Source organism: Synchiropus splendidus, chromosome 14 (assembly GCF_027744825.2).
Source record: "Synchiropus splendidus isolate RoL2022-P1 chromosome 14, RoL_Sspl_1.0, whole genome shotgun sequence".
NCBI lineage: Eukaryota > Metazoa > Chordata > Actinopteri > Syngnathiformes > Callionymidae > Synchiropus > Synchiropus splendidus.
In genome coordinates, this window is record NC_071347.1 from 12337029 (window position 1) to 12363722 (window position 26694).

At 42.7% G+C, this 26694-nt stretch overlaps 2 protein-coding genes across 4 annotated transcripts in view; one reads left to right on the top strand and one right to left on the bottom strand.

Annotated features, from left to right (window-relative positions):
* Positions 1-19928, top strand: LOC128771338 (potassium/sodium hyperpolarization-activated cyclic nucleotide-gated channel 1-like). Of its 2 annotated transcripts, XM_053886711.1 has the most exons (9): positions 1-879; positions 7513-7936; positions 8349-8384; positions 8469-8510; positions 9914-10132; positions 11557-11703; positions 12869-13109; positions 15828-15992; positions 16656-19928. In XM_053886711.1, the coding sequence occupies exons 1-9, from the start codon at positions 239-241 to the stop codon at positions 18125-18127; spliced, it is 3387 nt and encodes a 1128-aa protein (XP_053742686.1). In that variant the 5' UTR covers positions 1-238; the 3' UTR covers positions 18128-19928. The 2 variants fall into 2 exon arrangements, with proteins under 2 accessions (XP_053742686.1, XP_053742685.1); XM_053886710.1 differs by having other exon boundaries at positions 8349-8510.
* pkmb (pyruvate kinase M1/2b) overlaps positions 19270-26694 on the bottom strand; it is a 9025-nt gene continuing 1600 nt past the window's right edge. For both annotated transcript variants that reach the window (XM_053886724.1, XM_053886723.1), the window contains exons 2-11: positions 26242-26414; positions 25953-26044; positions 23778-23909; positions 23499-23685; positions 22610-22880; positions 22384-22534; positions 22161-22313; positions 21160-21326; positions 20543-20724; positions 19270-19686 (exon numbers count right to left, since the gene is read on the bottom strand). In XM_053886724.1, the coding sequence (XP_053742699.1) occupies positions 19580-19686; positions 20543-20724; positions 21160-21326; positions 22161-22313; positions 22384-22534; positions 22610-22880; positions 23499-23685; positions 23778-23909; positions 25953-26044; positions 26242-26392 (1593 nt within the window). In that variant the 5' untranslated portion in view covers positions 26393-26414 and the 3' untranslated portion in view covers positions 19270-19579. The remainder of the gene's footprint in view (positions 19687-20542; positions 20725-21159; positions 21327-22160; positions 22314-22383; positions 22535-22609; positions 22881-23498; positions 23686-23777; positions 23910-25952; positions 26045-26241; positions 26415-26694) is intronic.

Genomic DNA, 26694 nt, shown 5'->3' on the forward strand with positions numbered 1-26694 from the left:
CCAGCACGTCCGAGGACCAGCATGCTGCATCCTGATGCGCTGTCCGCACGGCTCTGGATTTACACGCCTTCCCCGGTCACCACTTTCTCATGAGTCCCGGATCGGAAACATCTCAATGTTGGAACCAGGGGGACCGAGACACGTCCCGGGTGTCAAGTAAGATCAGTCCCGCGGATGCAGCGTCAGTCTCCTGCTTCACATTCATGATTCATCCTTAGCGCGCACCTCCACCCCGAACATGGAGAAATTCCAGTCTTCCATGCGCAAGCGGCTCTACAGTTTGCCGCAAAACATTGGGCAGAAAGCCTGTGCGGCGGAGGACGCGGACGGCGGCGACAAGGAGAGCAAGAGGAAAAGTATCCTGCTCCAACATCTGTCCTCACTGTCTCCTGCCGGCAGCTCCCGGAGCGTCAGCCAGGCCAGGACTGAGGACCCGGACCGGGACCTGAAGACCAACTTGAACGGGGACTGTCGCTTATTCCGAGGCAGCCTCTCCTCCATCACTGGGCGCCATCCTCCCGGGTCGGACCCGGCGGAGCAGCGGCGGCTCATCCCCGAGGCTGAGGCGGGCATGAGCGAGCGCTTCCCCGGGGATCAGAGCCCCGGAGCCCGGCAGCCAGCGGCAGGGGGTCTCGGCGGACCGGCAACTCTCTTTGACCAGTCAACTTTCATCAAGCTGGAGGGGAGCGAGCAGATCATTGCGGAGGATGAGCGGCTTTATCAAGCCGGCTTCATGCACCGCCAGTTCGGGGCGATGCTCCAGCCGGGTGTCAACAAGTTCTCCCTGCGGATGTTGGGCAGTGAGCGGGCCGTGGAGCACGAGAGGGAGCGGGTCAAGTCCGCGGGCTTCTGGATTATCCATCCCTACAGTGATTTTAGGTAAGTGGAAAAAAAAGTTACTCGTTCTTTATCACACACATACGTACTTACATCATGAACTATGACCTTTATCTATAACTCTAATATTCAGTCTGAGATTGGTTTTATTGAATAAACAAATTCTGAATCCGAACTTGTTTATATAAAAATGAGGCCGACTTATTTTTCCATAAGAATGAAGTGAAGTGGATTAATGTAGTGTGTCTGCACTTCAGCAAAACTAGATCTCCAAAAGTTGCAGAAGTTTTAAAAAGTCTTTTGTTTTTCTGATCCTGTCAGAACAAACTGCACCATGACGTCATATAGCAATGCAATTGCAGTTTTGACTATGTTTGACTCTGTCTTTTTACCAGACCAGATGTAGTTTGTGGAAAAAGCAACTGTCTTTTGCTTCTTCACTTTCTCAATGTCAGATCTTTTTTTTTTCATTCGCCGCAATGTGTGTATTATTTTAAAATCAGTATCACCTTGAATTCATTATGTTTTTATTGTCTTAAAGACATTACTGTACTTGTAAAAAGGTGTGCGTTAATCGCACAAAAGCAGAGTAAAATTGCGATTAATTGCGAATTCATCTCATGTGTTGTGTCTAGGCAGATAAACAGTTAACTCTGCTGTGTGATAAAACAAGATATAACATGTCCATCGAGTCACAGCCCTTTTTTCGTGTTTGGAGATTTAGGTGGACGGAGTCCTCACTCACTACATGTGTCTCTATATTTCTTCATGTCATTGATGCGTCAAGCACCTTCTGAAAGTCCACAACTGCTTGTGGTTTGATGCTTCAGTAAAAGAGTTCAAACAACGCATAGCAACAAGGATAATAACGTCGATAGCGATAACACAACATGCCACTAAATAATTTAAAAATCAATATAGTTTGTTACAGGTTATCAACACAGCTGCTGGGTTAGTTGATAAGGTGTCATTAAGCGCAGCACTGATATTTCTCTGCTTGCAAAGAAGTTATATAAAACACAACAGTGTACTATATTACATAAAACATGGACGTTACTCATGCTTGCAACAAGCAAATGGTCAATCCTTGACTCTTAACTGTGTTCATTTTTTGTTCTTTGTCACACACAAATTTGTTGTAAACAAAGCAAAACACAGAAGAAAATAATGTAATAATATAATAGGTAAAAAGAAGTAGCAACTTTGTCGCAGCTCACATGTTTCTAATGAATTCAAAACATTTCTTGATATTCTTTAACTCTGTTTCCCTTCCATGTGTTAATCTTAAATAGCAATGGAGAAGAGACTCTTTTTGGCGTGAGTCCAACTGAGCTCTGCGCAAGCCTGCTTTTATATACTGTTGCTGACTCAGCAGATTTGAACTTGTGGTGTTCTGGCTTTAACGTTTAATATGTTAGAAAAGCCACTGTACTTTTCATTGAAATGTTTTAAATATCTCGGTTGCCTGGTAAATGTACGTCTTAAAAGAAATCATTTGTGTATTTTCCAAAGTGATGATGAGGTGAATAGTTATTAGCTTGTGACCGGTCGTCTCACCAACATGCAGGTTCATCATCTGCTCAGCTTTTGAGGCACATGAAACTGTTTTGTTGCTGCTGTCTAACCTCAAACTATCCTCCGCTCAAACGGCAGCTGTCTGCACCAATGTGTGTCACTGCAGGGCTTTTTTTTTTCCCCCACTCATCTGAATTACACTTTTTTTTTATCATTTAGCGAGGGCACTGGATTAGCGTGAAGGCAGCAGCTTGGAAATGGGGTAATCAAAATAGGGTAACATGACCATTGGCGATATTAGAAGCCAACATCAGTGGGGATTATTAAAGCACAATTAGTCTAATGGAGCAGAGATGGTGTAGCCGGGGAGGCTTGCCTACACACACCAGCAGAGCCAGACAGACAGAGAGATTGAAATGGAAATGATGTGAGGAATCAAGCGGTCCAGATGTTAGCTCTGCTCCACGTACGAGGTGTCATGACTCCGCGGGTCACAGTCGGCAGCGGCAGCGGGGATTTGGCAGCAAAGTGGAACGCTTAGCAGATCTGATTTTAGGTTACAGGTTGCTGCACGAGACCCAACAACCTTTTATCATCTGCTTTCTGGTTTGACCCACAAATCTAATATTGTGCTTTTGTAACAAATTCACTTCAGGTTTATTGCTTTTATGAATCATCTTTTTTGTTTTGCTGGTTTTATCTTGTGATACATATGAGTCAGATGGATGTTCATTTTGCAGTATTTGGACCAGCAATACTGGTGCAAAATGAGATCTGTATGTTCAGTACTATAAAATTACCCATTTGACATTGACGGGGATCTCAACCACACAATACACTTGTTTTTGATACAATTCTACTCTAGTTTTAGTGAGGACATTGATGTTATTATCATTATGTCCACCTGGGTCGTATTTTGTGAGAGTTTGAAAAAGAAAATACAAGCAAAAAAATAATAGGAAGCAGCTGTCCGAATTTGTGGTGGGATATATTTTTGTCAACGGGTGGCGACAAATGATCTGTGACAGAACAGTAGCAGGTAGAGTGAAAAGGAAGTCTTGCTGAATAGAAAGGAGACCAGACATGATGTACTGTATGAGTCAAGGACCTGAAGACATCAAGCAGGGCTGTTAAGAGCAAATAGAGGTGTGGGGTCGAAGCCAGGGAGGTCAAGGTCAAGTTGTGAGAGTGGACCTGTTGGATGAAGAATGGTAGGAATGGAGAGGGAAATGGGGGAGGAGGGAGACAGCCAATGAGCTTCATGGACACAGTAAATGGTGATGTGAATAGTGTTCATGTGACCAGGGAGGATGATCATCTTAGGCCCAGGTGAAGGAGGAAGACTTGATGTGGAAGCCCGTGGTAGGAAATGTTGAAAGATGACGTACAAAGTAGTGGGGATGTTTTGCATTTGGCTTTATTCACACCAAAAGAATTTCATATTTTATTGTAGGAAAGCACAGTTTAGACTGTGTGTTGTCTTAGGTTCTTTGAGTGCCAGAGCTTCTGCCACCTGCTGCCCCATTTGAACTGAAGTATTTATATTGCTAATGCTAAGCATATATATTTTAAGAGCAATTCATGTACTGATTTTAGTCTTTTTATGATATGTGTGTGTCTGTTAACAAAATTTGAAATATTTACATAAGATAATGTGCGTTACCCTCGGTCTCCCATTGAAAATGTTTTGTTTCGTGGAGCTTGACATCTCGATCTCCCGCACACTGTGACATAACAGTGCGCTTGACTTTCTTAACCTCTCGTGACAGCGAGAACTTCTTCGAGAAATAACTACAAAACGGAGCATCGTCATGAGGGATTTACTGCATCACAGAGAGGAGGACTTCAACATTTGAAACACATGAGTGAGTCAGGAAAGTTGGACTTGGTCTTGTCACTCAGTACTAGCGGTATCGCTAGTAGAGGCAGGCATCAGAGGTCTCAGCCAACGAATGACTGTTATAAGTTAATACTTATGTTAATACAATGTTCTAAAAATGCAGTATATGACAGGTTTGTTTAACTGTGATGAACAACTGACTATGATGATGTGAAGAAAAACCTCCACCAACTCTAAGCTTTCTTGGTCCTCTGATGGCTGATGCCTTGAGCTCTCTTGGATGGAGGAAGAACTCATTTTCAGGGACCTGTAAAGGTTACTTTTTAATGGGTGGTTGGGGGGAATGTCTGACCTTCTTCATAGTTTTTGTTTTGAAACCTGAGAGCACACATCTTAAATGTTGGCGCAAAAAAGGACTAGTGGGATTCAGTTTTCAACTTTTTTGGGTCAAAATGGAGTGTAATATGACTCCAATGGCAGCGCTGCCTCACCAAGTCAATCGAGCAGTACCCCACCTTTTATGGTAGGACCTTAAGGAGGACTGTGAAGGAGAACTTGTCGTGACACACGCAAGTAGAAAGGTGGCGTTCACGATTGTATTATGATGGTTGCTGTTTTAAGAGCTGTCTTTAATGTTTGTTTTTTTCCAATGTTTTTATTTCTACTCTTATTGAGACTGAAAAATCTTGACCTGCAAAGACTGTTACAGCTACAGTATATCACCAATCTAACCTTTAACTTTGAGACAGAGCTGCTGTGTGTTAGTACAAAAACTTTGGACCTTGACTAAGTTTCCTAGACGTCAACAGTGTACTTTTTTCCTTATTGGTTGTGCCATTTAATGTGTGAATTCTTTTGATTGACGGCGCTCACACATTATTCATTGGTTTGTTGATAAAACAAGTTTCATAGTTGGCACCCGATCTGTCACATTTAAGACTGATGCTCCTAGTTTTGCTTTGTCATGCTGACAAACATTTATACTGTAGTTGTCAGCCATATTATTACAACTAAGTATATTTCAATTTCTTATGTTTACAAGGTTTTTTTCAAACATTTCAATCAATCAATTTCATTCAGTCAGTCAACCTCAGAGTGGAACTATTCCAATTTGGTGACTTGAAGAAAGCGACGACTCAACAAAAGAGTGGAGGAGGTGAAAACGACTATTTTCACCTTCCAACATGTTTTTGAGCTGACTTTTGTAAATAGCCATTTATTGGACAATATTTTAGCGAACTAGACCCGAGCTTTCTTTCTGAACGTGGGTGAGAGGTGGAACACAACATTCTTTAACCCAAGTTCTAGTCGACAGAGAGGCGACAGCTCTCTGAAGTGTGTGGCATGAAATGAAAGGGGAGGTCTCACAGCAACCAGGTTAGTTGAATCACAGCCACCTGCGATGCCAAACTGGCAGGACATCTGGTCAGAATCTGAGGTTGAGCTTTAAACTTGTCGAGAGTTTGCTTGTGTTTTGGCAAAGTTTCCCAGCAAGGACAGGTGGGGGACTTTAAATGAATGAGGGCACCAAAGTAGCTTTCCTTGACGTCAAGGTGACCAGTGCTGCAGTGAGAAGGTGACAGGTTTGGATCCACATTTAGGTCCATATTGTCTGGACTGTTGCCTCTATGTTTGCCAAATTTAAACCATGCCAATTCCTAACTCTGTGACCGATCAAAGTTGAAGGTTGCAGTTTTACAGAGCAGCACAAATGGCTTCTTAAACATCTCACATCGATTTCATCAATGACTTGTCTTCACTCCATAACCTGGATTTGAATGAACCAATAATCAGCTTTGCGGGGTTTTTACATCCGTTCATGTCTGACAGTTGTCGTCCTTGTTTGTGTAATGAGTACCGGCTGCCTGACGTCGAAGCGCGCGGTGGACGCGGCTGTAGACATGCTGGACTGGCACACGATGTAAATATGGTTAATATGATTGCCGATGGGCCAGAGCTGCGGTACAGGTGTGTGCTAAGCCACTGAGCTGCATGCAGGCTGTTGTGCTTCAGCTGCGCACTGGCAGTGAGAGATAAGTATCTCTGGTACAAATGCCATCCCTTTTTTCAGCTGTCCTGATTGATCTAAGCTCCTTTCACCATTTTAAGCCTTTTTGTGTTCACTTTGCTTATAACTCCCCTCTCTTTGTGCTCTCATGCTCTTTAACAGAGTTGCACTCTGACCCAAATCGTGCAAGATTCATTCCTCTCTGGACCATGAGAGGACCCGAACCCCCGCCCCAACTGTCAGCTTTATTTTGATGGTATCGGCAGATTACACCAGCAAGATGTCTGCTCTCTCCCGGCCCGCGCGCTGCGTGCGCAGCCGGCTAACAGGCTAACGCCATGGTTTGTCGGGGACAGATCTAATGTACTGTTCTCTCCAGACCCTCTTTGTCCAGCTGTTCCAGTGTTTGCTGCACGCTGACGTGTGCGGAGCAGTAATGCTAGCTACTCAACATCTGGCTGATGGGATGCGACTTCTGGAGATGACATGGATTCCCAGGAGATAACAGTGGATTTGCTTCATGAGAGGAAGCGCAATTAGGACCAGTGTGTCACCACAAAGGCCAGTGGCAGATAGAGAGGGGACAATAAATAAGACCCGTCACACTGGTTTTCCTCTTTCCGTCAGTGATCAAGTTTAGTGTGAGAAACTTGACAGAGCTCTTGACCCTGTATTGGGGGGGGCATCAACCAACCTTATATTAAGCCTGTTGTTAGTTTCTCTCTGAACAGGGATCATACTGCGTTTAAAAGACGGAATTCACCTCAAGTGAGTCGACTTTTTCCTCAGTTGAGGATCTATTGCAATTGCGATTCTGTTGTGATACATTGGGCTTATAAATCTTCATCACTAAAGAATGATGGGGAAGTCTACATCAATCCATTTCCATTATCAATCCATGCGTCTATTTCCATCCATCACTAGATCTTGGTTAAGATTTACCCCAGTCAAATACATATAGAAATCCTTACCTGTTAGGTCAAAGGCACTTCGGCAAAATACACAAAACCACACATATTGAGGAGCAGTGGCTCCGCCCTGTTACGGGGCTTCTTGGCAAAAAGTACAGTTGCTCTTTCCGTCATCAGTGCAGGTGATTTCCCATCATTAATCCCTTCAAAGAGCTGGGCGGTTCAGATCCCATGAAGCTTTAAATAAGAATATCTTATCCAGGGTGTTCTTTAAAAGATTCCCTTTAAAAGTCCCTATGTCGACTGATGTTCTACTGCTGATGCTCTTGGGAAAACCCCGAACAAACTCTACTGCGACAAAACAGGTGATCTGCAGCTGAGTGTTGCGATGTGTCTTTCAGGTTCTACTGGGATCTGACCATGCTCCTGCTGATGGTGGGGAACCTCATCATCATCCCAGTGGGCATCACGTTTTTCAAAGACGAGCACACGCCACTATGGATTGTTTTCAACGTGGTATCGGACACCTTCTTCCTCATGGACCTGGTTCTTAACTTTCGCACCGGCATCGTCAAGGAAGACAACACGGAGATCATCCTGGACCCGCAGAAGATCAAGATCAAGTACCTGAAGAGTTGGTTTGTGGTGGACTTCATTTCCTCCATACCGGTGGACTACATCTTCCTCATCGTAGAGATGCGCATCGATTCTGATTTTTACAAGACGGCTCGAGCTCTGAGGATCGTGCGCTTCACCAAAATTCTGAGTTTGCTGAGATTGCTCCGCCTCTCCAGACTGATTCGCTACATCCACCAGTGGGAAGAGGTACATGCAGATCATCATTCGAGTTCACACGCACGAGATGATGGCAGATAATGTTATTGCTTTCTGTTGTACAATTCAATAGCTACTGTAAATCATTTCACGTTCACATTATTACAATTTGTCTTGCCACAACAAACGATGACTTACTTATATTTACCATCTTAATCTCAATTCTATATGGATTAAAAGTCTGCTTTTTCCATAGGCCACAAATGTGACTTGCAGATTATTACGCAACAGTCCATAGCCTTTTGTCTCTATAGGAGATTAGGTGCAGTGAGTTGTGCTATAGGAGCTGCCGTCACACAGATCCATTTTGAAAATGCTTTGATCGCATGAGAGGGAATTCAAATTTCATATATTGACAATACTTGTTTTATCTTTTCGCTCATTCTGATTATCTATGTTGCAGGTTTTCCATATGACCTATGACCTGGCTAGTGCCATGGTGCGTATCATGAATCTGATTGGTATGATGCTGCTGCTGTGTCACTGGGACGGCTGTCTGCAGTTTCTTGTTCCCATGCTGCAGGACTTTCCTCCTGACTGCTGGGTCACTCGAAACAAGATGGTGGTAAGTGGGCTGTTCACCAGGTTCTGATGTCTAGCCGCATTTTGCAGGTCATACGCCGAAAGACTGTATCATCAGTTGGAACGAATAGATGGAAGAAAAAAAGATTTCACCTCAGGATAAACACTATTTATTGAACTAAGTGTGATTTTTGTTCCTTTGAACAGCAAATTATTATTAACAGTTTGAGCACGGAGAGAGCAAAGAAATTCAACTTTAAGCACTGAGCATTGAGTTTTCTGCTCAAAACTCACTCAGTTCGGGAATGGGACAGAGAAGTGTTTTCATTTTTCATTTTTTCATTTTTATACGTTTCAATGACTTCTCACTGCCTGACTCTGCTTTTTTTTTTTCTTTTTTTAAGAACAGTACTATTCTTTGCGACAATATCATTGCAAATAGAAAAGATACCGATAAAGGTACAAAGAGCTGACAGTCATTGTATTTGACCTGCCTAAGTGCAATGAGGATGATCCAGGAGCACGTGCACACATGGTCACTTGTTTATTCGTGAAAATCGTTGAAGGCAAAGTTTTGCATCATTCAAGGGGGTGAACAATACTGACACAGTTGCTAAAATTCATCCGTCCGTTTTCGGACGCTTATCCGGGAAACTTGCCATCACCTTAAATAGCTGGTTTAAATAGACTTTTCTTCAACAATTATTACTGTGAATTAAGATGATAAAAGCCATCTATCTCTCATAACTTTGGTATTTGTATTCATATTGTCAAAGAGAGGCTCACAAAAAAAGATGATTTTTCCCAAATATTTTTTTGCCACTTAAGATTTGAATAGGTCTGTTTTGGTGGAAATGTAACATATATGAATGCAAATTCATCCATTTTCTTCCACTTTATTTGCTGTTTGGACAAGAGGACACACAGAACAGGTCACCAGCTAGTTGCCCAGCACATATAAACATTCTCTCACCTACATATATTTTAGAGCCACCACAATGTTCTTGGACTGTGAGAGGTGTGTGGATGCAGCACAAACCAATATAGGAAATGGTGTGATGTAATTTTGAAGCCAAACGTAGGTGGAAACTCATTGTGAGAATGTTTTCATGTTGGCTTTTCATTTTAAAACTCCTTTTGTAAGGGAGTACAATGTCTATAGTACTCTGTGTAAACTATTCACGTGTGGTCAGAAATTGAAAGAGGGAAATAGGATTAAGCTTAAGAAGACTCTTCTCTACTTTATGTTATTCCTTGCTGTTGTGAGAAGTTGTTGATGCAGCGAACTAAAGACACTCTCTTGGTGCAGGCCAGAATACCGATCACAGCTTCGTGGTAGCGAGTGTAAACTTGACATTGAAGTCAGCCTGAGCTCAAGGCTCTTTTCTGGAGTTCTAAACCGTGTCGTAGGTGAGCATGGATATTGATCACTTCTCTCTCCTGCAGAATGACACGTGGGGGCAGCAGTACTCCTACGCCCTCTTCAAAGCCATGAGCCACATGCTGTGCATCGGTTACGGGTTGTACCCGCCGATAGGCATGGCAGATGTCTGGCTCACCATCCTCAGCATGATTGTGGGGGCGACCTGCTTCGCCATGTTTGTCGGCCACGCAACCGCACTGATCCAGTCTCTGGACTCCTCCAGGAGACAGTATCAAGAGAAGGTGGGTGTTCTTTCTTCTCTCTGCTGGACTTTTCTGAACTCTTGAGTCTAATAATATGTGAGCAAGGTTTCAAAGTTACACAATATAACTGCCGGGAACATAAGAACTTGTTTATGTAGCTTTTTCCCGATTTCGTATGATATATATATATATATATATATATATATATATATATATATATATATATATATATATATGATATCATCATATCATATATTATTATTTTTAAATTATACTTTGGTTTTCAATAGTACAGGTCCGCAGGTCCGCCTCCTTCTCCTGTCAGAGTCTGGCCCCCCCTGTTTTTGTACTGAGCGTCTTCACATGTCTATCTAATATACCAATTTTCAGATCTTGCCCATTCAATCTCTCCCAATGAACGTAGGTAGCGTCACATCTTCCTCTTCTAACTAACTCTTTGCTGTATTACTGAATCAAATGATGGACCTATACATGCATTTAAACAACAGAATATTGTTTATTTTGCATCTGTTTGTTTGCTGCAAGTTTTTATATCACTTTATTTAAACTGAAGCTCTTTTAATGTCTTGAAAATATTTGTATAAGAATTTCAGTTTTATTAAACTAAATTAAATTACTTGAATTTTTGGTTGTAATTAATTTTAATTGATTGTAATAATGTTGTAATTAATTAATCTTAACTAACTTGTTAAAGTCCCACCACTAAAATTTATATAAAACTATGTTGATGATATTAGCAGCCAGCCCTTGATAATGAACCGGCAATATCTGCTAATGATAGCCATATGTTTATTTCAATATTCTTAAGCATTTAAAAACTATTTAGGATCTTATAAGCTCTTATAAACATGTCAAGCATTTTACTGTCTCTACTATATAAGCTTCTTCCTGTGGGGCCAAGGTTCAGTGCCAGGCATTGAAGGCTATAAAAACAAATTCACAAGTTTACACAAAATGCACGTAAACAAAACACTGCCGAGCAAGGCTTCTTTATTCATGTCTGAAATACACAGTTTCTTGCTGAAGTTCATCTTTAAAGTCGAATGAAACAATGAGGTATTCATACGTCAATTGATATTTTGTTGCTGAAAGACTGGCTGTGTAAACAGCCACCAAGGAATATCCGACCGGGCAGCGTCCACTCTGAGGCCCGGCTGCCAGGCTGCAGGACTGGAGGACACAGTAGTTAATGTTATGAGCCGCAGTCTGCAGAGAGCCACTGTATCTGTCAGATGGAGCAGAGGCCCGGCGATGCACAGTGCGCAGGTTTCACAGATGTTCAGACATTTGACTGAACAGAATAAGCACATTACATTCGTCCTCTGAGCCAATGCTTCAATCATGTTAATATAGCATTTTTCCCCTCCATCACTTACACCGACTTTGATACCTGCTCTGAAGTTATCTACGTTTTTGAAACGGGACTGTGTTTGCTTCTCCAGTACAAGCAGGTGGAGCAGTACATGTCCTTCCACAAGCTGCCTGCCGACATGCGACAGAGGATCCATGATTACTATGAGCACCGCTACCAGGGCAAGATGTTTGATGAGGAAAGCATCTTGGAGGAGCTGAATGAACCACTGCGTGAGGTCAGAGTTCACCTGCAGCCTAGGCCCAGTCACACACACCTGCTACTGGTCTCACACATAGGTTCAATGTATACCCTGCATTTGCTTCGCTCTTGCTACAAAAACAGCTCTTGTCTTCATGGTACGTCCTAGAAGTAAAATGACACTCAGCTTTGCAGCAAGCTCTTCAAAACTAGCAAACCGTAGCAGTACATTTAGGAAACATTGTGTGAAATATAATCCTGAAGGATCAATGGTGTTTATTATAAATCATTTGTTTTGGCTTTGCACATTTCCTTTCTGTCATGACCTCAGCTACTCTAAGTCAGCCAGCTTGATATGCTATATTTGATTATTAAAATAATATAAACAATAATAAAATACATCCTCCCCCCCCCCCAAAAAAAAAAAAACAAGGATTCGTTTTTGGCTGGACATTACAGTATTACAGTTGATTCATATTTCTCTGACTCTTTTCATAGTCAGCACATGTCAAATGGCTGTCAGATGGCTCTGAGGTCACAGAGTGCTTCCGCCTGCTTTATCAAACCCTGCATAAGTTCTTAAACCAGCTTGGAAAATGTAGTGACAAGCAGGGTAGAACCACATATAGGATCATTCAAATCATCAACGCTGAAGATGAAATTATTTGACTGGAACTCAAACTTCTATGGGACTTTATCTTTAGGAGCACGAAGAAATTTTTCACCTTTTTGAGCTTGTATGAACCACAAAAGGCTGTTTACACAAATGATAATTCAGTCACAGTTCTTTCAATACATTATGAAATCATAATGTATTGAAATGTAATGTATTCAATACATTATAAATCTTAGTAATCTGTCAAACCTTTATGCCGACTTTGACACACTAGATGTTATCACTTCAAGTTATTGTCAGACTTCCACTTGAAAAAAAAGTGCAAATTTAAGCAAAATGATGCAACAATTACTAGATCCAGATAAATATTCAAGAGTTTTGCTTTGTGATTGTGACAAAAACCTTGCCAGAAACAGTTCCTGCATATAATGACTTGATGATGAATGATCTTTTTTCTTCATAAACAGCAGTTTCATCTTTTCAAGTTATATCTATCAATATATATATATATATATACATCTTTCAAAGTGACAACACATTCTGGAGAAAAGGTGTCATAACCAGGTATTTTCTATCTTTTTTTCAGGAGATTATAAATTTCAATTGCCGTAAACTGGTGGCATCAATGCCTCTATTCGCCAATGCGGATCCAAATTTCGTCACCTCTATGTTGACCAAACTCCGCTTCGAGGTTTTCCAGCCGGGCGACTACATCATCAGAGAAGGAACCATCGGCAAGAAGATGTACTTCATCCAGCACGGTGTGGTCAGCGTCCTGACCAAAAGCAGCAAAGACACCAAGCTGTCGGATGGCTCTTACTTTGGAGGTAAGATCTCCACACACTCCCACCCAACCAGGTCGCATGCGATGCATACTAATCTGCTCCGTGGCTGGGATGTCTGTGAAGGAGCGCTGATAGTCTGATTCGTTTTGATTTATTTTTCTCAAGCACTCAGCAGATTAACGTCCCCGACTACTGCAGCTGAGAGAAATTGTGCACATCATCTCCTTAAAAGGCCCCAGGACTGAGACAAGAGCAGCTTTCTGATGGTGGACTCGTTCCCGGGAGGGTTTTTTCCTTCTGATAGAGCCACACAGCTGAGATGTCAGTACACAAACAAAGATTTCAGTGCTGGAACTGAGCTGAACGCCTGTTGATAATGACAAAAAAGGCTGGTGATTTATGGCAGTTACAGGCACTACACACTTTTCTCTCTTAAATGAGCCTGTAATGTGGAGCGCTGTCTCCAACTGAGGAAGAAAACAAAACCTTTTGACCTGCTTTACTGTTACTGATCATACAGGGGACAGCCAAGTGTTTGTGCCCTTCAGCCATGCAGAGGGCAGGATGAGAGGAGAACTGTGTCCGTGTGTACTCAAGGGAAGGGAAGAGAAATACTAACATGACAATCACATTACTTTTCTATATTTTCTTGTGTGCTTGAGGGTATATTTTGTTGTCGTCTCATTGTTTTTAAACATACTGTCCCTGCCTCTGTGTACCTGTATGGGACTGTAACTTTACAGAGTTCCCGGTATTTGAGAGAGAAATGGTCGACCTCTGTAGGGATGGCCAGTGTGTTCTAGCTCTGCTGCAGTACAAGATTATCATAGTTTGGGATTTTTTTTAGTTTTCATTTGATTTTCGTTTGAATTCGTTTTGATAGTGAGTTGGCTAGTTTTAATTAATTTCAGTTTTGGGAAATTCTTACCTTCAGTTTGCTGTAGTGCTTAATAGTTTTCCTGTTAGTTTTATTTTATTTTTATTTATAGTTTTCCAATATGGGGTGTTGGAACAAAAATGAAGATTTAAACTCATCAAAAAAAAAGCAGCCAAGCCGAGCAAAATACAATTCAGTTTCAGTTTGACGTCGTTTTATCAATAACTTTGGTTTTTCAGTAAACATTAACATTAAAATTCTGTACGATTTGTTTTTTCGTTACCTAAAATAACCTTGCTGCGGAATGCAACAGTGAATAATCACATGTATGTATTGCCTCATGAGTGAAATTATATTTAAGGTGTCTGCAATAGAACAGTTTTCACATGAATGTTGAATTAATTCTTTTTATTATTATTATTATCTCCAAAACCAGAAGTTGTGTCTGAGATTTTGGTCCATTTTGACATACTTCTGTACTCTCTCGCTCCACCACGTCCCAAAGTGGGAGGGTCTTTCAGGAAAAGATGATTTGTCATGCTCAAGAAACCTGCCTAAGATATTTTGAGATTGTGGGAAGTAACCATCTGACAATGTAAGAACTGTAGTAATAATGGGGGTGTTTTGTAGATTTCTCTTTTTCTCTCTTTTTCATTTTTCTTTTTCAGACAGTTCTGTCTCTTTTTCGGACGGTTCTGTGTTAACAGTAGGGTGGTTGTGATGCAAACTCCCAGTAGATCAGCAGTTTTTAACCGATCTACGCTCAAAGTCACTGCCTTTCCCCATTTCTCTTGCTTGTTTTGATCATCTTCACCACAAACATATGGCTGAATACAATGGGTTGTTGCCATGCGGTTGGCTGCTTAGCTATTGGTTTTACTCGCAAAGACATCTACATACACAGTTGCACCATAGTAGCTATACATTCATACTTTTCAACTGCAAATTTTGTACATTATTGTAGCCCATTGAGGTTTTTCTTTCCCCAACCAGCTTCTTAGTGTCCATCATTCATATTCTGAGGAGACGGTCAGGCTCTTATTTGAGTTTCTGGCTTGTGACTGACCTGCTTGGCATGTATTTCAGCTGTCTATATACACATTTAGGCACTGCCCCGTGTGGAAGGTAGAAAAGGAAAACCCAATTCTGCATTCATCACTCTGGGCAGTGAAGTGAACTCTATGCTGTCTCAAGAGCGTGTGCGTACAAGGAATTCAAGCATTCACATTGACATTAAATATATTTTTTGTTAATATCGGTAGGTGAAATATGTCTCATATCTGCTGTGAGATTCATTTTTATTATTTATCATGAACCAATTGAAAAGGATATAAATTCCAGTATTCTTAGTGCTGCCTTGACAAACTATAGGCTATAATACAATATATAATATAAAGTTATTTTATAGATACTGAGATTTCTCATCCACCTTATGTCCGATTGCTCGGCTACAATGTTGTTGTTGTACAATGAAATTTTTTGATTTGTTGTCATCGTTGTCATCGTTGTCAACCTTGTAAACCATTGATGCAGTCAGTTAAACTGAACTGCATGGAGTCCCTGGTGTGTGCTTGACTGCGTCCACTTCATGGCTCTCCTGAAAAAATGTGTCTCATTTTTGTAAATGCCACATTATTCTATTTTTCTGATCTGGCACAACAGCTGAGGTCAGGACAAACTGTAAGCTGCTGGAATTGCATTAAGTGCTCCATCTGTGGGAGATCAGAGACGCCGCTCCTTTTCATGCTTCACCCTTCATAACGTTAACAATTCTAGGATGCTCCTATTCTTTTCATGAACCTGACTGCCGAGGTATGAAATGTGTGAGACATGACGGGAGTCGAGGGAAGGTTATTCACGCTGGTTCTTCCTTAACTCTGTAGAGATCTGCCTGCTGACTCGTGGCAGGAGGACGGCCAGCGTCCGGGCCGACAACTACTGTCGTCTCTACTCTCTGTCGGTGGATAACTTCAACGAGGTTCTGGAGGAATACCCCATGATGAGACGGGCCTTTGAAACAGTGGCTCTGGACAGGCTCGACCGCATAGGTGAGGTCATCGCATCACTTTATCATGCTGTCCAATTGTCTGTTTTACAGAGACTTTTAACGGTCTAGAAATTTAAAAAATTATAATTTAATTTAATGTAACAGTTTGCTCTCCAGACAACAGGGAACCTTTGTCAGTGCAGGAGTTCCTGGTCCACTGACCACACTGATGCACAAGACACACTGCAGCTAGGATGAGAACAACAACAACAAACATGGAGGAATCCCTGAACAAAAGCAAACAAAAGCATCTGTTTGCTTTTGTTTAGGGATGTTTTTGGCTACACAGTGGCCAGGGTTTCCACTACTCTGAATGTACCTGAAATTCTTAGAACATTTTTATACAAATATTTTCAAGACATTAAAAGAGCTTTGGTTTAAATAACTTTGTATAAAAACTTGAATATATATTATTGTGCTATTGTCAAACTGACGCAAAATAAACAATATTTTGTTGTTTAAATGTATATATGGGTCCATCATTTGATTCAGTAACATACCAAATTCATTCACATTGGAAGATGTGGCTTCTTGTGGCAAACGTTCTTATACTATTAAAGTGTGATTAATCCATGATGTCAGTGTTGAAGCTCGCACATTTTCGTCCTCATTCTGAATTGATGTCAGGTTTTCTGACTTCACTTTTCTCTCATCTTTATCACAGGGAAGAGAAACTCTGTTCTTCAGCACAAAGTCCAACACCATCAGAGTTCTGGCACGTTAAACCTTCACGAGAGTGAGATCATCCAAAGAATCGTCCAGCATGACCGAGACATGGCCCAATGCACAGCACAGCTGATCCAGACCAGCAATGCGCAGAGCCTGAACCCTCCCCCTCCGTCTCCGTCTCACACCCCGGTCATCTGGGCCCCGCTGGTCCAGGCTCCACTCCAGGCCGCTGCCGCCACCACACCACTGGCGCTGGCGTTAGCCACTCACTCCCAGCTGCCCCCGATCCTCTTCCATCACCCTCTGGCTCCGGCATCTGGATCGCAGAGAGAACCTGCCAGCTTTCCAAAGAGAGTCCAGGTGGGCACCAGCACCTGCGGATCGGGGCCTAGCTCTCCCTTGGGTACCACCAAATTTCATTTCGGGACTGAGACAACTGCTTCAGCAGCCATCAGAGCTCAGCATTACCCAACTGGGAATGGGTCGCCCACGATGGTGTCGCAGCCCATCTTCACCAGCAGCCTGCAGCCTCTGGCCCCCAAACCCACCTACCAGCTGCCTCCTTTGGCGCCACACTCTGGCGTGACCTCTGTGTTTCCTGTCGGCCCAGCCACCTTTCCCTACACCTGTGCGCCTCAGCTCAGCTCGCCGCACTTCCAGGAAATGCCGACTATTTCATCACATCCTGTGGGTCTGCTTCAGCATGGAGCACCAGCGAGGTCCCTGGGGAGATTCCCAACTGCAACCTCATATTCAATAAGCCCCCTAATCTCCAGCTCTGTCAGTCCCTTCCTAAGCCAGTTGCAGCCAACCTCTCACGCCATCACGCAACAGACTGGGCCCAGCAGCTTTGTGGATCTCCCACGCTTCCCCTTTCTCACCAGCAACCAGTCCTCCCGTGGATTAACTCAGCCTGTGCCAGGTGCTGGATCCGGAGCGGCAGCCTCACTGGCGCAGCACAGCCTGGCTGGCCTTCAGTCCGTCTTCCTGCCGCAGGTCCTACCTGAGCACTCCGCCCTGGCCTCGCTGGCTCAGTACGGCTCCGGTGAAGCTTCGCCCTGCTACACCCCACCTGTTCACACCCCCAGGATCCAGAGCCCGGTGATGGGTCAGACAGTTCACAGCGAGTCCCCTAACACCAGGCTGCCGGACCGCGCTCCTCAGACATCATGTCCGACCAGGGTCGCCTGCACAGAGACACCGCTCGAGCACTTTACCCAGGAAATAAAAACTATCTCAGGCTCTTTTAGCTCTACGCACCAGGAACGGCCTTTGGCCATGAGTGGCTCATCAGATGTTGCAGCATCACACAGCACCTTCAGTAAACCCCACAGCCCAGTCCCAGGTCACACCACTCCAGTCACCTGGTCATACTCGGGACATGGAGCTCAGAACCAGTACGCCACGGGACGCTCTGCTTCACCGTCGAAACTAGACACAGAGCAAAAACTTCCCTCCAACTTGTGAGGGTCTACACCTCCCCCAGAAAAGCCTCTGAGCGTCATATTTCATAGATGGAGGGCATGTTTTTGAACCAGAATGTTGGTCAGTGCATCTTTTTTAATCAGTGTATGTGAATGACAGACAATAATAGACAAGAAATTATTTTTTTCTACTGCAATATTTGGATATTGTCCTATGATCTGTATATATATATGTATATATAAATAGTATATCACATTGTATACAATATATAACCACACCATGTTTAGTGTTTGCCGGACCCTATTTTATCACTTATGCTATGTCATGTATTCAGTTCAAATCCTTGTTAGTTATGACAGAAACCAAAAACGAATGTCCTTTTTTACCCCTTTATTGAGGTGTGTGACAGCACGGTTATCGGCTCACGCTATGTTGAGGTTCTAAATGGCGACATGTCTTCCAAGTTGTCTCAGCAATATTGCACACCCGCTACGGGTCTCCCAAATGTCATGACCATCGTATGCAATAATGTCTTCAACAGTTGTGACTCCCGAAATACAGGGCGGAAAAAAAGACGACACGCTATGATTGTGCACCAGTTAAGGGCTAAATGCAGTTGGACACTTGGATTCACAGTCACAATCACTGCTTTTTTTTTTTTTTTTTTAAAGAATCATTTCATTGTATTGGTGACTTGTTCAGCAGCTCATAACACACAGCTATCTGTCAATAATTTGTGTGTGAGATGCGGTTCAGGCCGGGCTGCGTCTTCAGAGGCCTGGCGAGTGACCCAGAGGCTCGGCGTGACTCTCACTGATGCTGATCTGTCGCTCGGTCGTCTGCCAATGGACTCGATCGATCCTTCATTACTATTCTCCTCTAACCTCGCACCACCAGCCAGAGGCGATCGCTCTGCGGAGTAGAAGGTTACTTGACCTCAAGCGTGTGTGTTTGTCCAGGAAGAGGAGCTGTCAGTCATTTATTTGTCTTTTATTTTCATTTTGCTGCCTTTTAACCTCCACTTCTGAGGATTCCACCACGCATGTATGTTAGATTTTATTTTAGTATATTATTTAATTCAATGCAATAAAGAAACATATGATGAGCTGGCGTGTTGCTGCAGGAGATTGAAGTCATGTGTTGGTAAAACCAACACCACTGGAGTGGTAACAGAAGCAAGACAAAGACATTGGTTACTAAAATCTCTTTTAATAGACAGAGGCTTCTGACCACAGCGTGACAACATCAAGTATGCCTGAAGAGAGAATACCACAACAAACAGCTGTGTGCTCTATTAAAATGACAACAAATAAATACACATATGTCAAGTGTACAGAGTACGCTGTGGTTCTCCATGGCAGTCAAGACGTGACAGAAGAGCGACTATTAAAAGGTTGAGTCTTTGCACAGGAAAGATAGTGATTACACCAGAGGAGGAAGGAAAATGTAACAAGTAACAAGTCACATAAGAGTTTATGTCACTTATGGTGGAGTTCAAGGCACCAGCACAACTCTCATGGTGTTGGTGTAGCCAGACCCAGGACGCCAGCCGGTCACCACGATGGCCACGTCACCGGACTTGAAGAACTTGCGGTGCTTACCTGTGAAACACAGATTAAAAACATATTTTTGGTACTCATTTAGAATGTATTTCTTGTATTTGAAGTATGGTCAAATCATTTGAGGCTAAAATAAGCCATAGTGGTTTAAGATATCAATATACAAAGGTCTTTTTTTCAATGAAATATTCACTTTTTAAATCACTACTTCAAAGGGCCGTGCCCTGAAAATGGTTAGAGATGAAGGTATATGCTCAATGAGTTATGACCTAGAGTTTGGGATATGAGTGAGATCAGTCTCTGGTTTCAATGTACCCCGAAGTCACAAGGCGGCCATAGTGAATTTCATTCTATACAGATGTTTATCTCATCTACTGGAGATAATCCTCCTCGTCTTTCAATCCATGGTCATGATGTTGATGATGGCGTGTTTTTGCTACCTCCATCACCATTTTGCTCAGACGTCCACCACTTCCCCTTCAGTATTTGAGTCACGCGAACCCAATGTCCAGATATACCAGCCAGGCAGTCAGTGCGGCCATATCTGTTCCTTGAAAACCTAAATCTACACAAATGTTTTCACCCCTTAAAGCGTGTCAGAAAAGTTGATATAAAATAGAATTGTGTCACTTGACGGACCAGGTTAGTCCAAGTTATTTTGGAATGCAGTGACTCTATGGATAGCAGCCTTTGTGCAGCTTGTCTCACATTAAAGTTGATATTTTAAAGTCACACTCTACTCAAGCATTGTACCTTTCAATGAACAGACTTTTTTCAATTTGCATGTCCAGACTTCAGCCATTTTTGAAGCTATAAAGCTGTACTGAACAGTTGTGTGACACGCTTGGCAGCTTGAGTCGCTGCAGTCGAGGCCGACATATACAGTAGCATGACTCACCAACGTCAAGAGCAAAGTTGACACGGAGGTCCACGTCCTCAGCCCAGACGTCGTTGGCAGGTTTGGTGTAGAGAACTGGGTAGATACCACGGTACAGGTGAGCCTGGCGAGCCGTCTGGCCGCAGCGGGTGATGGCGATGATGGGGGCGCGTGGTCTGTACCTGGACAGCAGGTGAGCTGACCTGTAAGACAAGACACAGAACAGTTACATTTAGTTTTTCGATCAAATGAAAGAGAACCAATGTTTTAGTTGAGGAAATAAAAACTTGACATGACCTTGTTTTTTATCAGAAGCTGACCAAATGTTGCCAAAAGTGGAAGGTCATTGGTGGGACATTTCTCACAGCCATGCACCACTAGATGTCACTTGAATTTTAAACTCCACATTCTAAATGGCGCCATTATCAAATGAACAGCTGGCGGTATCACGTGTTGTAAAGCTCAACTCTCAGACCGGGAGTTAAGAACACAGAGTTAAATATAACTTGGAGAATGTCAGGGTTCAGATCTCCAAAGGTCACAAGTGCAGGGTACTTGGCACACTTCCTTTCTGACCCAGGGACACTGTAAAGATCAACCAGTTGCTTCACAGCACTGGAGTCCAGTTTGGTTCCTACCGGCCGGTCTTGGTCAGCACGATGATGGCGCTGGCGCAGCACTTGAACGACGCCTCGACGGCTCCGATGGCCACAGACTCCGCGGGGTCACGGGTCAGATGAGAAGTGCGACGAAGCTCCTCGAACATCTGCCTGTGGAACATTGCTGCCTCAGCTTCACGGGCAATCTGGAGATTACAACCCGGATTAGTGGAGTCCTGCTGCAGTCTTTTAGCACCAGGGTTTAGTCTTTTATTTCTAAATATCCAAACAAAGGAGAGTCAAAAGTGCTGCTTTATCCCTGATGCTTATATCAGATCCCACAGCTGAATCACGAAAGATGATTTGTAACAGATACGAGAGACACATGGCAAACTGAGAGTAAAGACGTCTTCTCAGTACAAGCATAGAATGAGGTCATAACTAAACATGGCATCGCCAAATATGTGGTAACAAACAAAAAAATAATAATAATAAAAATAAAATCCTCCAACAAATAGGAATAAAAAGCAACCTATAATGCTTCGATCAACCAGTCCCATATGCATAAAGGTCAGGACAGCCTGAGGCAAATCCTGCACAGATCAAGTGACTGTGACATCAGAGGTCACTTGACTTGAGTGAAGCTTTGTTCCTGACTCGACTGTGCGACAGATGATGGCGCTGACAATACACTTTCGATCGAATGCAAAGTGATTGTCAATCAAATGTTTTTCTAGCTGTTGATCCATGTAATATGATGACTCAGTATAAGAACAATCTGATGCCAAATAGTGAAATAAATGAAAATGTGTTTATCTGATGTGTAAAATTAGAGAGTAACTGTAGGATTACGGTAAATGACTGCTATAGGTTACTGTTTTAAATACCACAGAAATACACTGAATTATTACTGTAATTTCCATTGGTTTCTTAATACTAACATGTTTATACATTTTCATGTGCCAAATTAAAACTAGCAATTGCCTCGTATATTGAAATAAATTCTGATCATTTTTATCATTTTCTCCTCGTCTTCTCACCATGTGCTGTGTGCGCACGGCCTCCAGAGGATAGTCGCCCTTTGCTGTCTCACCGCTCAGCATGATGCAGTCGTTGCCATCCAGCACGGCGTTGGCGACATCGCTAGCCTCAGCGCGGGTGGGACGGGGTTTTTTGGTCATGCTCTCCAGCATCTGAGGAGGAGAAAGTCAAGATAATGTAACGTCTAACTCGTGCCGACGACTAGCTGCACTGACTCCGGACCTGTGTGGCACAGACGATGGGTTTGCCGATGCGGTTACATCTTCCCGTCATCATCTTTTGGGCGATGAAGACTTTCTCTGTTGGGATTTCAATGCCCAGATCTCCACGAGCGACCATGATGCCGTCGCTGGCCTCCAAGATCTCATCAAATCTGGTGAACAATATGGAGATGGATGACTCCACGTCACATTTAAACTTAACACATAGTCGTGACGGTGACAATTACCTGCGGACGCCCTCATGATTCTCCAGCTTGCTAATGATCTTGATGTCTTTGCCCTTCTCACCCAGAACTTTCCTGACAGCCTCGACATCTGCAGCCTTGCGGATGAATGAGGCAAAGACCATGTCGACGCCCTGCTCCACACCAAACTGCAAGTCCTGAATGTCCTTCTCTGACACGGCCGGGAGGTCAACGGCAGCTCCGGGCAGGTTGACACCTTTCTTGCTGCCCAGCAGTCCACCGTTTTCAATCTCACACTGCAGGTAGTCGTGACCTGGGGTGAGCAGAAGTTCTGTTCATGACAGGACTCAGAAAAGTATTCCCTTCGACTCGTTTTTGCATTCAAGTTATTTCTCAACTTCAGTTCTGATAATTCACCTCTAGCATAGCGTTGATAAGTAAATTTAAAAAAAGAAAGAAAGAAAGAAAGTAGACGTTAAAATAAAATTTAAAAAATAATAAAATGTCATAACAGCATAGCAATAAAATCACAAGCAATCATTTAGATAAATAAATTCCAAAACATATGAGTCCATCATATGCGCAGATTCAAAAGTTGTTACAAATAAAATGCAGCAGTTGTCATGATGGCTTATTTGGAAATACAAAAAGAAGAAGAGCCAAGTACCGATCCCTGAGGGCACCACATTTCAAACTGAACACCAACAGAGCAGCTGAAACTGTAAGAGGATGCAACTTAATTTGATAATATCTATGCTCAATGGCCATCACGCATATCCCGTAATGCACTGCTCTTAAGAGTTCACATAAAAGTAACTCAGATATAACATGGTCTTTTTCATTATGTACGACTTTTGATTCAGCTTCATAACAGCTTTGACTGTTACGATATCATGTGGTTACGATGATCAGCTCTAGTTTATTTACTCACCAACTTCTTTAACTTTGAGGGAGATCAGTCCGTCGTCCACGAAGATGTGACTCCCGATCTGGACGACCTTGGTGATGTTCTTGTAGTCGAGCCACAGAACTTTCTCGTCACAGTTGTCCATGAAGTTATCGTCCAGTGTGAGCTTGATGGTCTCACCCCTCTTTAGCTCGACCTCGGCGGTTCCGCTCTGAAGGAGAGGGAAAGTTACCAGGGAAATATACATATCATTCATATTTTATTCTTGCATATTTTTTGGGAGGTGACTAAAGCCGTGCGTACACCCTTGATGAGGCCGGTCCTGATTTCTGGTCCCTTGGTGTCCAGAGCGATGGCCACGGGTCTGTAGTCTACTGAGCCAGGCCCGAAGCTCTCAGTCGCATCACGGACATTCTTGATGGTCTCAGCATGGTACTGGAAGATGTTGGGTCATGATGAGAAATACTTTCACAATCCAAAGCCCAGGCGTGGAGTCGGTGCCAAAATATTTCGAAATAGTGGAAGAGCAAAGATGATGGAAAACATCAATAAATATATATATATATATATATATATATATATATATATATATATATATATATATATATATATATATATATATATATATATATATATATATATATTTATGAAGTATATTTGAATAAAATTATAGTCCAGACTGTATCCTAGTAGTGTACTATGTTTTGGACTAAACTGGGACACTTGAAGTTTACTAAAGCACGTATAGTATACCTGAAGTAAATTTTATTAAGTATACTTGAGTAAAAGTATACTTCAGTGTGCCTAGTATTTCAAGTGTAGTTTGTCAAAGTATACATCATGTATACTGCCTCAGTTTTAGGATAAAGTATGCTCATAGTATAGTAGTAGCTTTATTTAAGTTTTTTTATATATATTTTTGCATATTGTTAATGGACAAATAAACACTATTAAGTATGAAAATAGCATTATATTCCCACTTGAAAGGATCATAAAGAAAAACTTTTTTTTTTCCATGAAGGGGATTCCTTTTTTAGCAGGGGTCACAAAGGGCTGCAGTCCAGGCTTTTCTTTCAACGAATCAGCCCCTTGTTTCAGCTGACGGCTGGTTGGCTAACATGCGTGTGCTTGTTTGGTTGCACCGGTTTGACACACCTTCCACAAAGAGCTGAACTCTAAACTGTGCTTCATGCTCATCATCCAGCTTTTGGAGATTCTTCAGCTTCTCCCATCCAAAGCAGCGTGTGAAGAATAATATTCCAGCAGCTTGCTTACACAAACTACACATTTACGGGTGCGAAGCTGGTCAGTGATTCATCAGAGAACTTGTTACATAAGTGCTGCTCTGGAACTCCTCAATGACGAGACTATTTCAGCACATGACAGGTCCACACAGTGTAAACAGCAGTGTGTTGGAGATATTTATGGGCGGGTACCTCACATCCCAAACTCAAAATTGATTGCATTTCATCCCTTAATTGACAGAGTTTTTCCATTGCCACATGCTGGCTGCCGCAACGCCACCAACTCCGAGAAACTCTAAAAATAGCTCCGCTGACAAATGACGCACAAAAGAGACGAAGGTCAAATCTATTCTGCCCTTTCAATAGCATTCACTCTTATATCTCTTCACTTAAATCAGGCCTGTGCACTTTACAGCTGAGCTGAAATGTAAATGTATATTTATTTATGGCATGAGCCGAGCAAGGCTGAACATTCCAATTAAAAGGCTTAACCTCTGAGGAGCGCCCGCTGAAATATCAGCTCCAGACTGACTTGTGCTCTCTCTGAGAAAAGGTAAAGAGGTATGACTTTTAAAGGCAGGAGGTCGGCGGGATGAGCTTGGACTGCCAGCTCGCAGGAGACCACACAGACCAGCAGAGGTAGCCACAAACCCATAGATCAGATTACAACCTCGGAAAGTTGCCAAAGCACCAGAGGAGAGTCACTTTCACTGCGGCAGCGGTAAACGGCAAAATCTACACTGAATTCCTAAACTCCTTGTCGCTTCTGAAAAGATGCAACTAGACAGCGTTGATCGCAACAGATCCGACCTCCAACATCCAGGGTGTGGCTGCTATGAGTTGGGGTTGAACCTGGCTCCTCTTTAAGTGGCATTCCGTTTGCATTGGCATCACTTGGGAGCGCAGATTCCCTGCTATGTCTCTTACTCCATGTAGCTACGATGGGCTGTAAACCTCTCAATATGACTTGGGAAGAGGCAGCAGAAAGTCTCACGACTGTGATTTAGCTCTTGTTCTATCATCATGGTCCATCATGAGTTAAGTGGGGAAACATCTGGTGTAGTTCTCAGTTATGTCCTTACAGCATGAAATAAACTAATATGGATGAGGACCAGGCAATATATTGATGCACAAAAATGGAATTCAGGATACGATTCTACATCACACGAAACACACCTTAAAATAGGGCTTTTGAAATTTTGGGGTTAGGATTTCAGGATTAGAGTCGACTTACCTCATGTGTTCCATGAGAGAAGTTCATTCTTGCAATGTTCATTCCAGCCTTGATCATCTCCTTGGCCTTCTCCACAGATCGGGATGCAGGTCCTGCATCACATGACACATATGAGGCCTTGCTTATAAACTGATCATTTCTTATGAGATAAGTTTCAGTCTTAACATGCTCTTAAATTAGTTGTACTCAATTTAGCTCTAACTTCCATCAAATCTCTGGACTGAACAGTGCTACATGGAGCAAAGAAACGAATCATTAAAGAGACATTGTTGATCTCTGCATGTCCGACCGATGGTGCAGATGATTCCAGTGTTGCGCGACACAGCAGGCTCAGAGTCAATGTCAAGCAAACACATGTGCTCGAGGAGGGTGTCGGCCATGGCAGCATGCAGCTGCTGCTGGTGGATGACCGTGGAACCCGTGTCCTTAGCCTTCGACATGACTGGAGTCTGCAGGGAGATCCTGTGGACAAAAAAGACAGGTGAGGTATTTGCATCATGATGGAGAGTGTTAGGATTATTTTGGGCACAGAATGTTCCTGTGTTAGGAGTCTTAAGGCCTCCAAAACATGCATGTACAGTAAGTACTTCATGACACTGCAATAGGCTATTGACCTGTCCAGGGGTGTGGATGTTTAAACTTGTGTTAATAACAAGATGTGATGACAAAATTGTATTTCATTTTTTTCAATCGTTTGTTAGCAAAAGAAGATGTTGGGTCAAGAATTTATTTCGAGCACTAC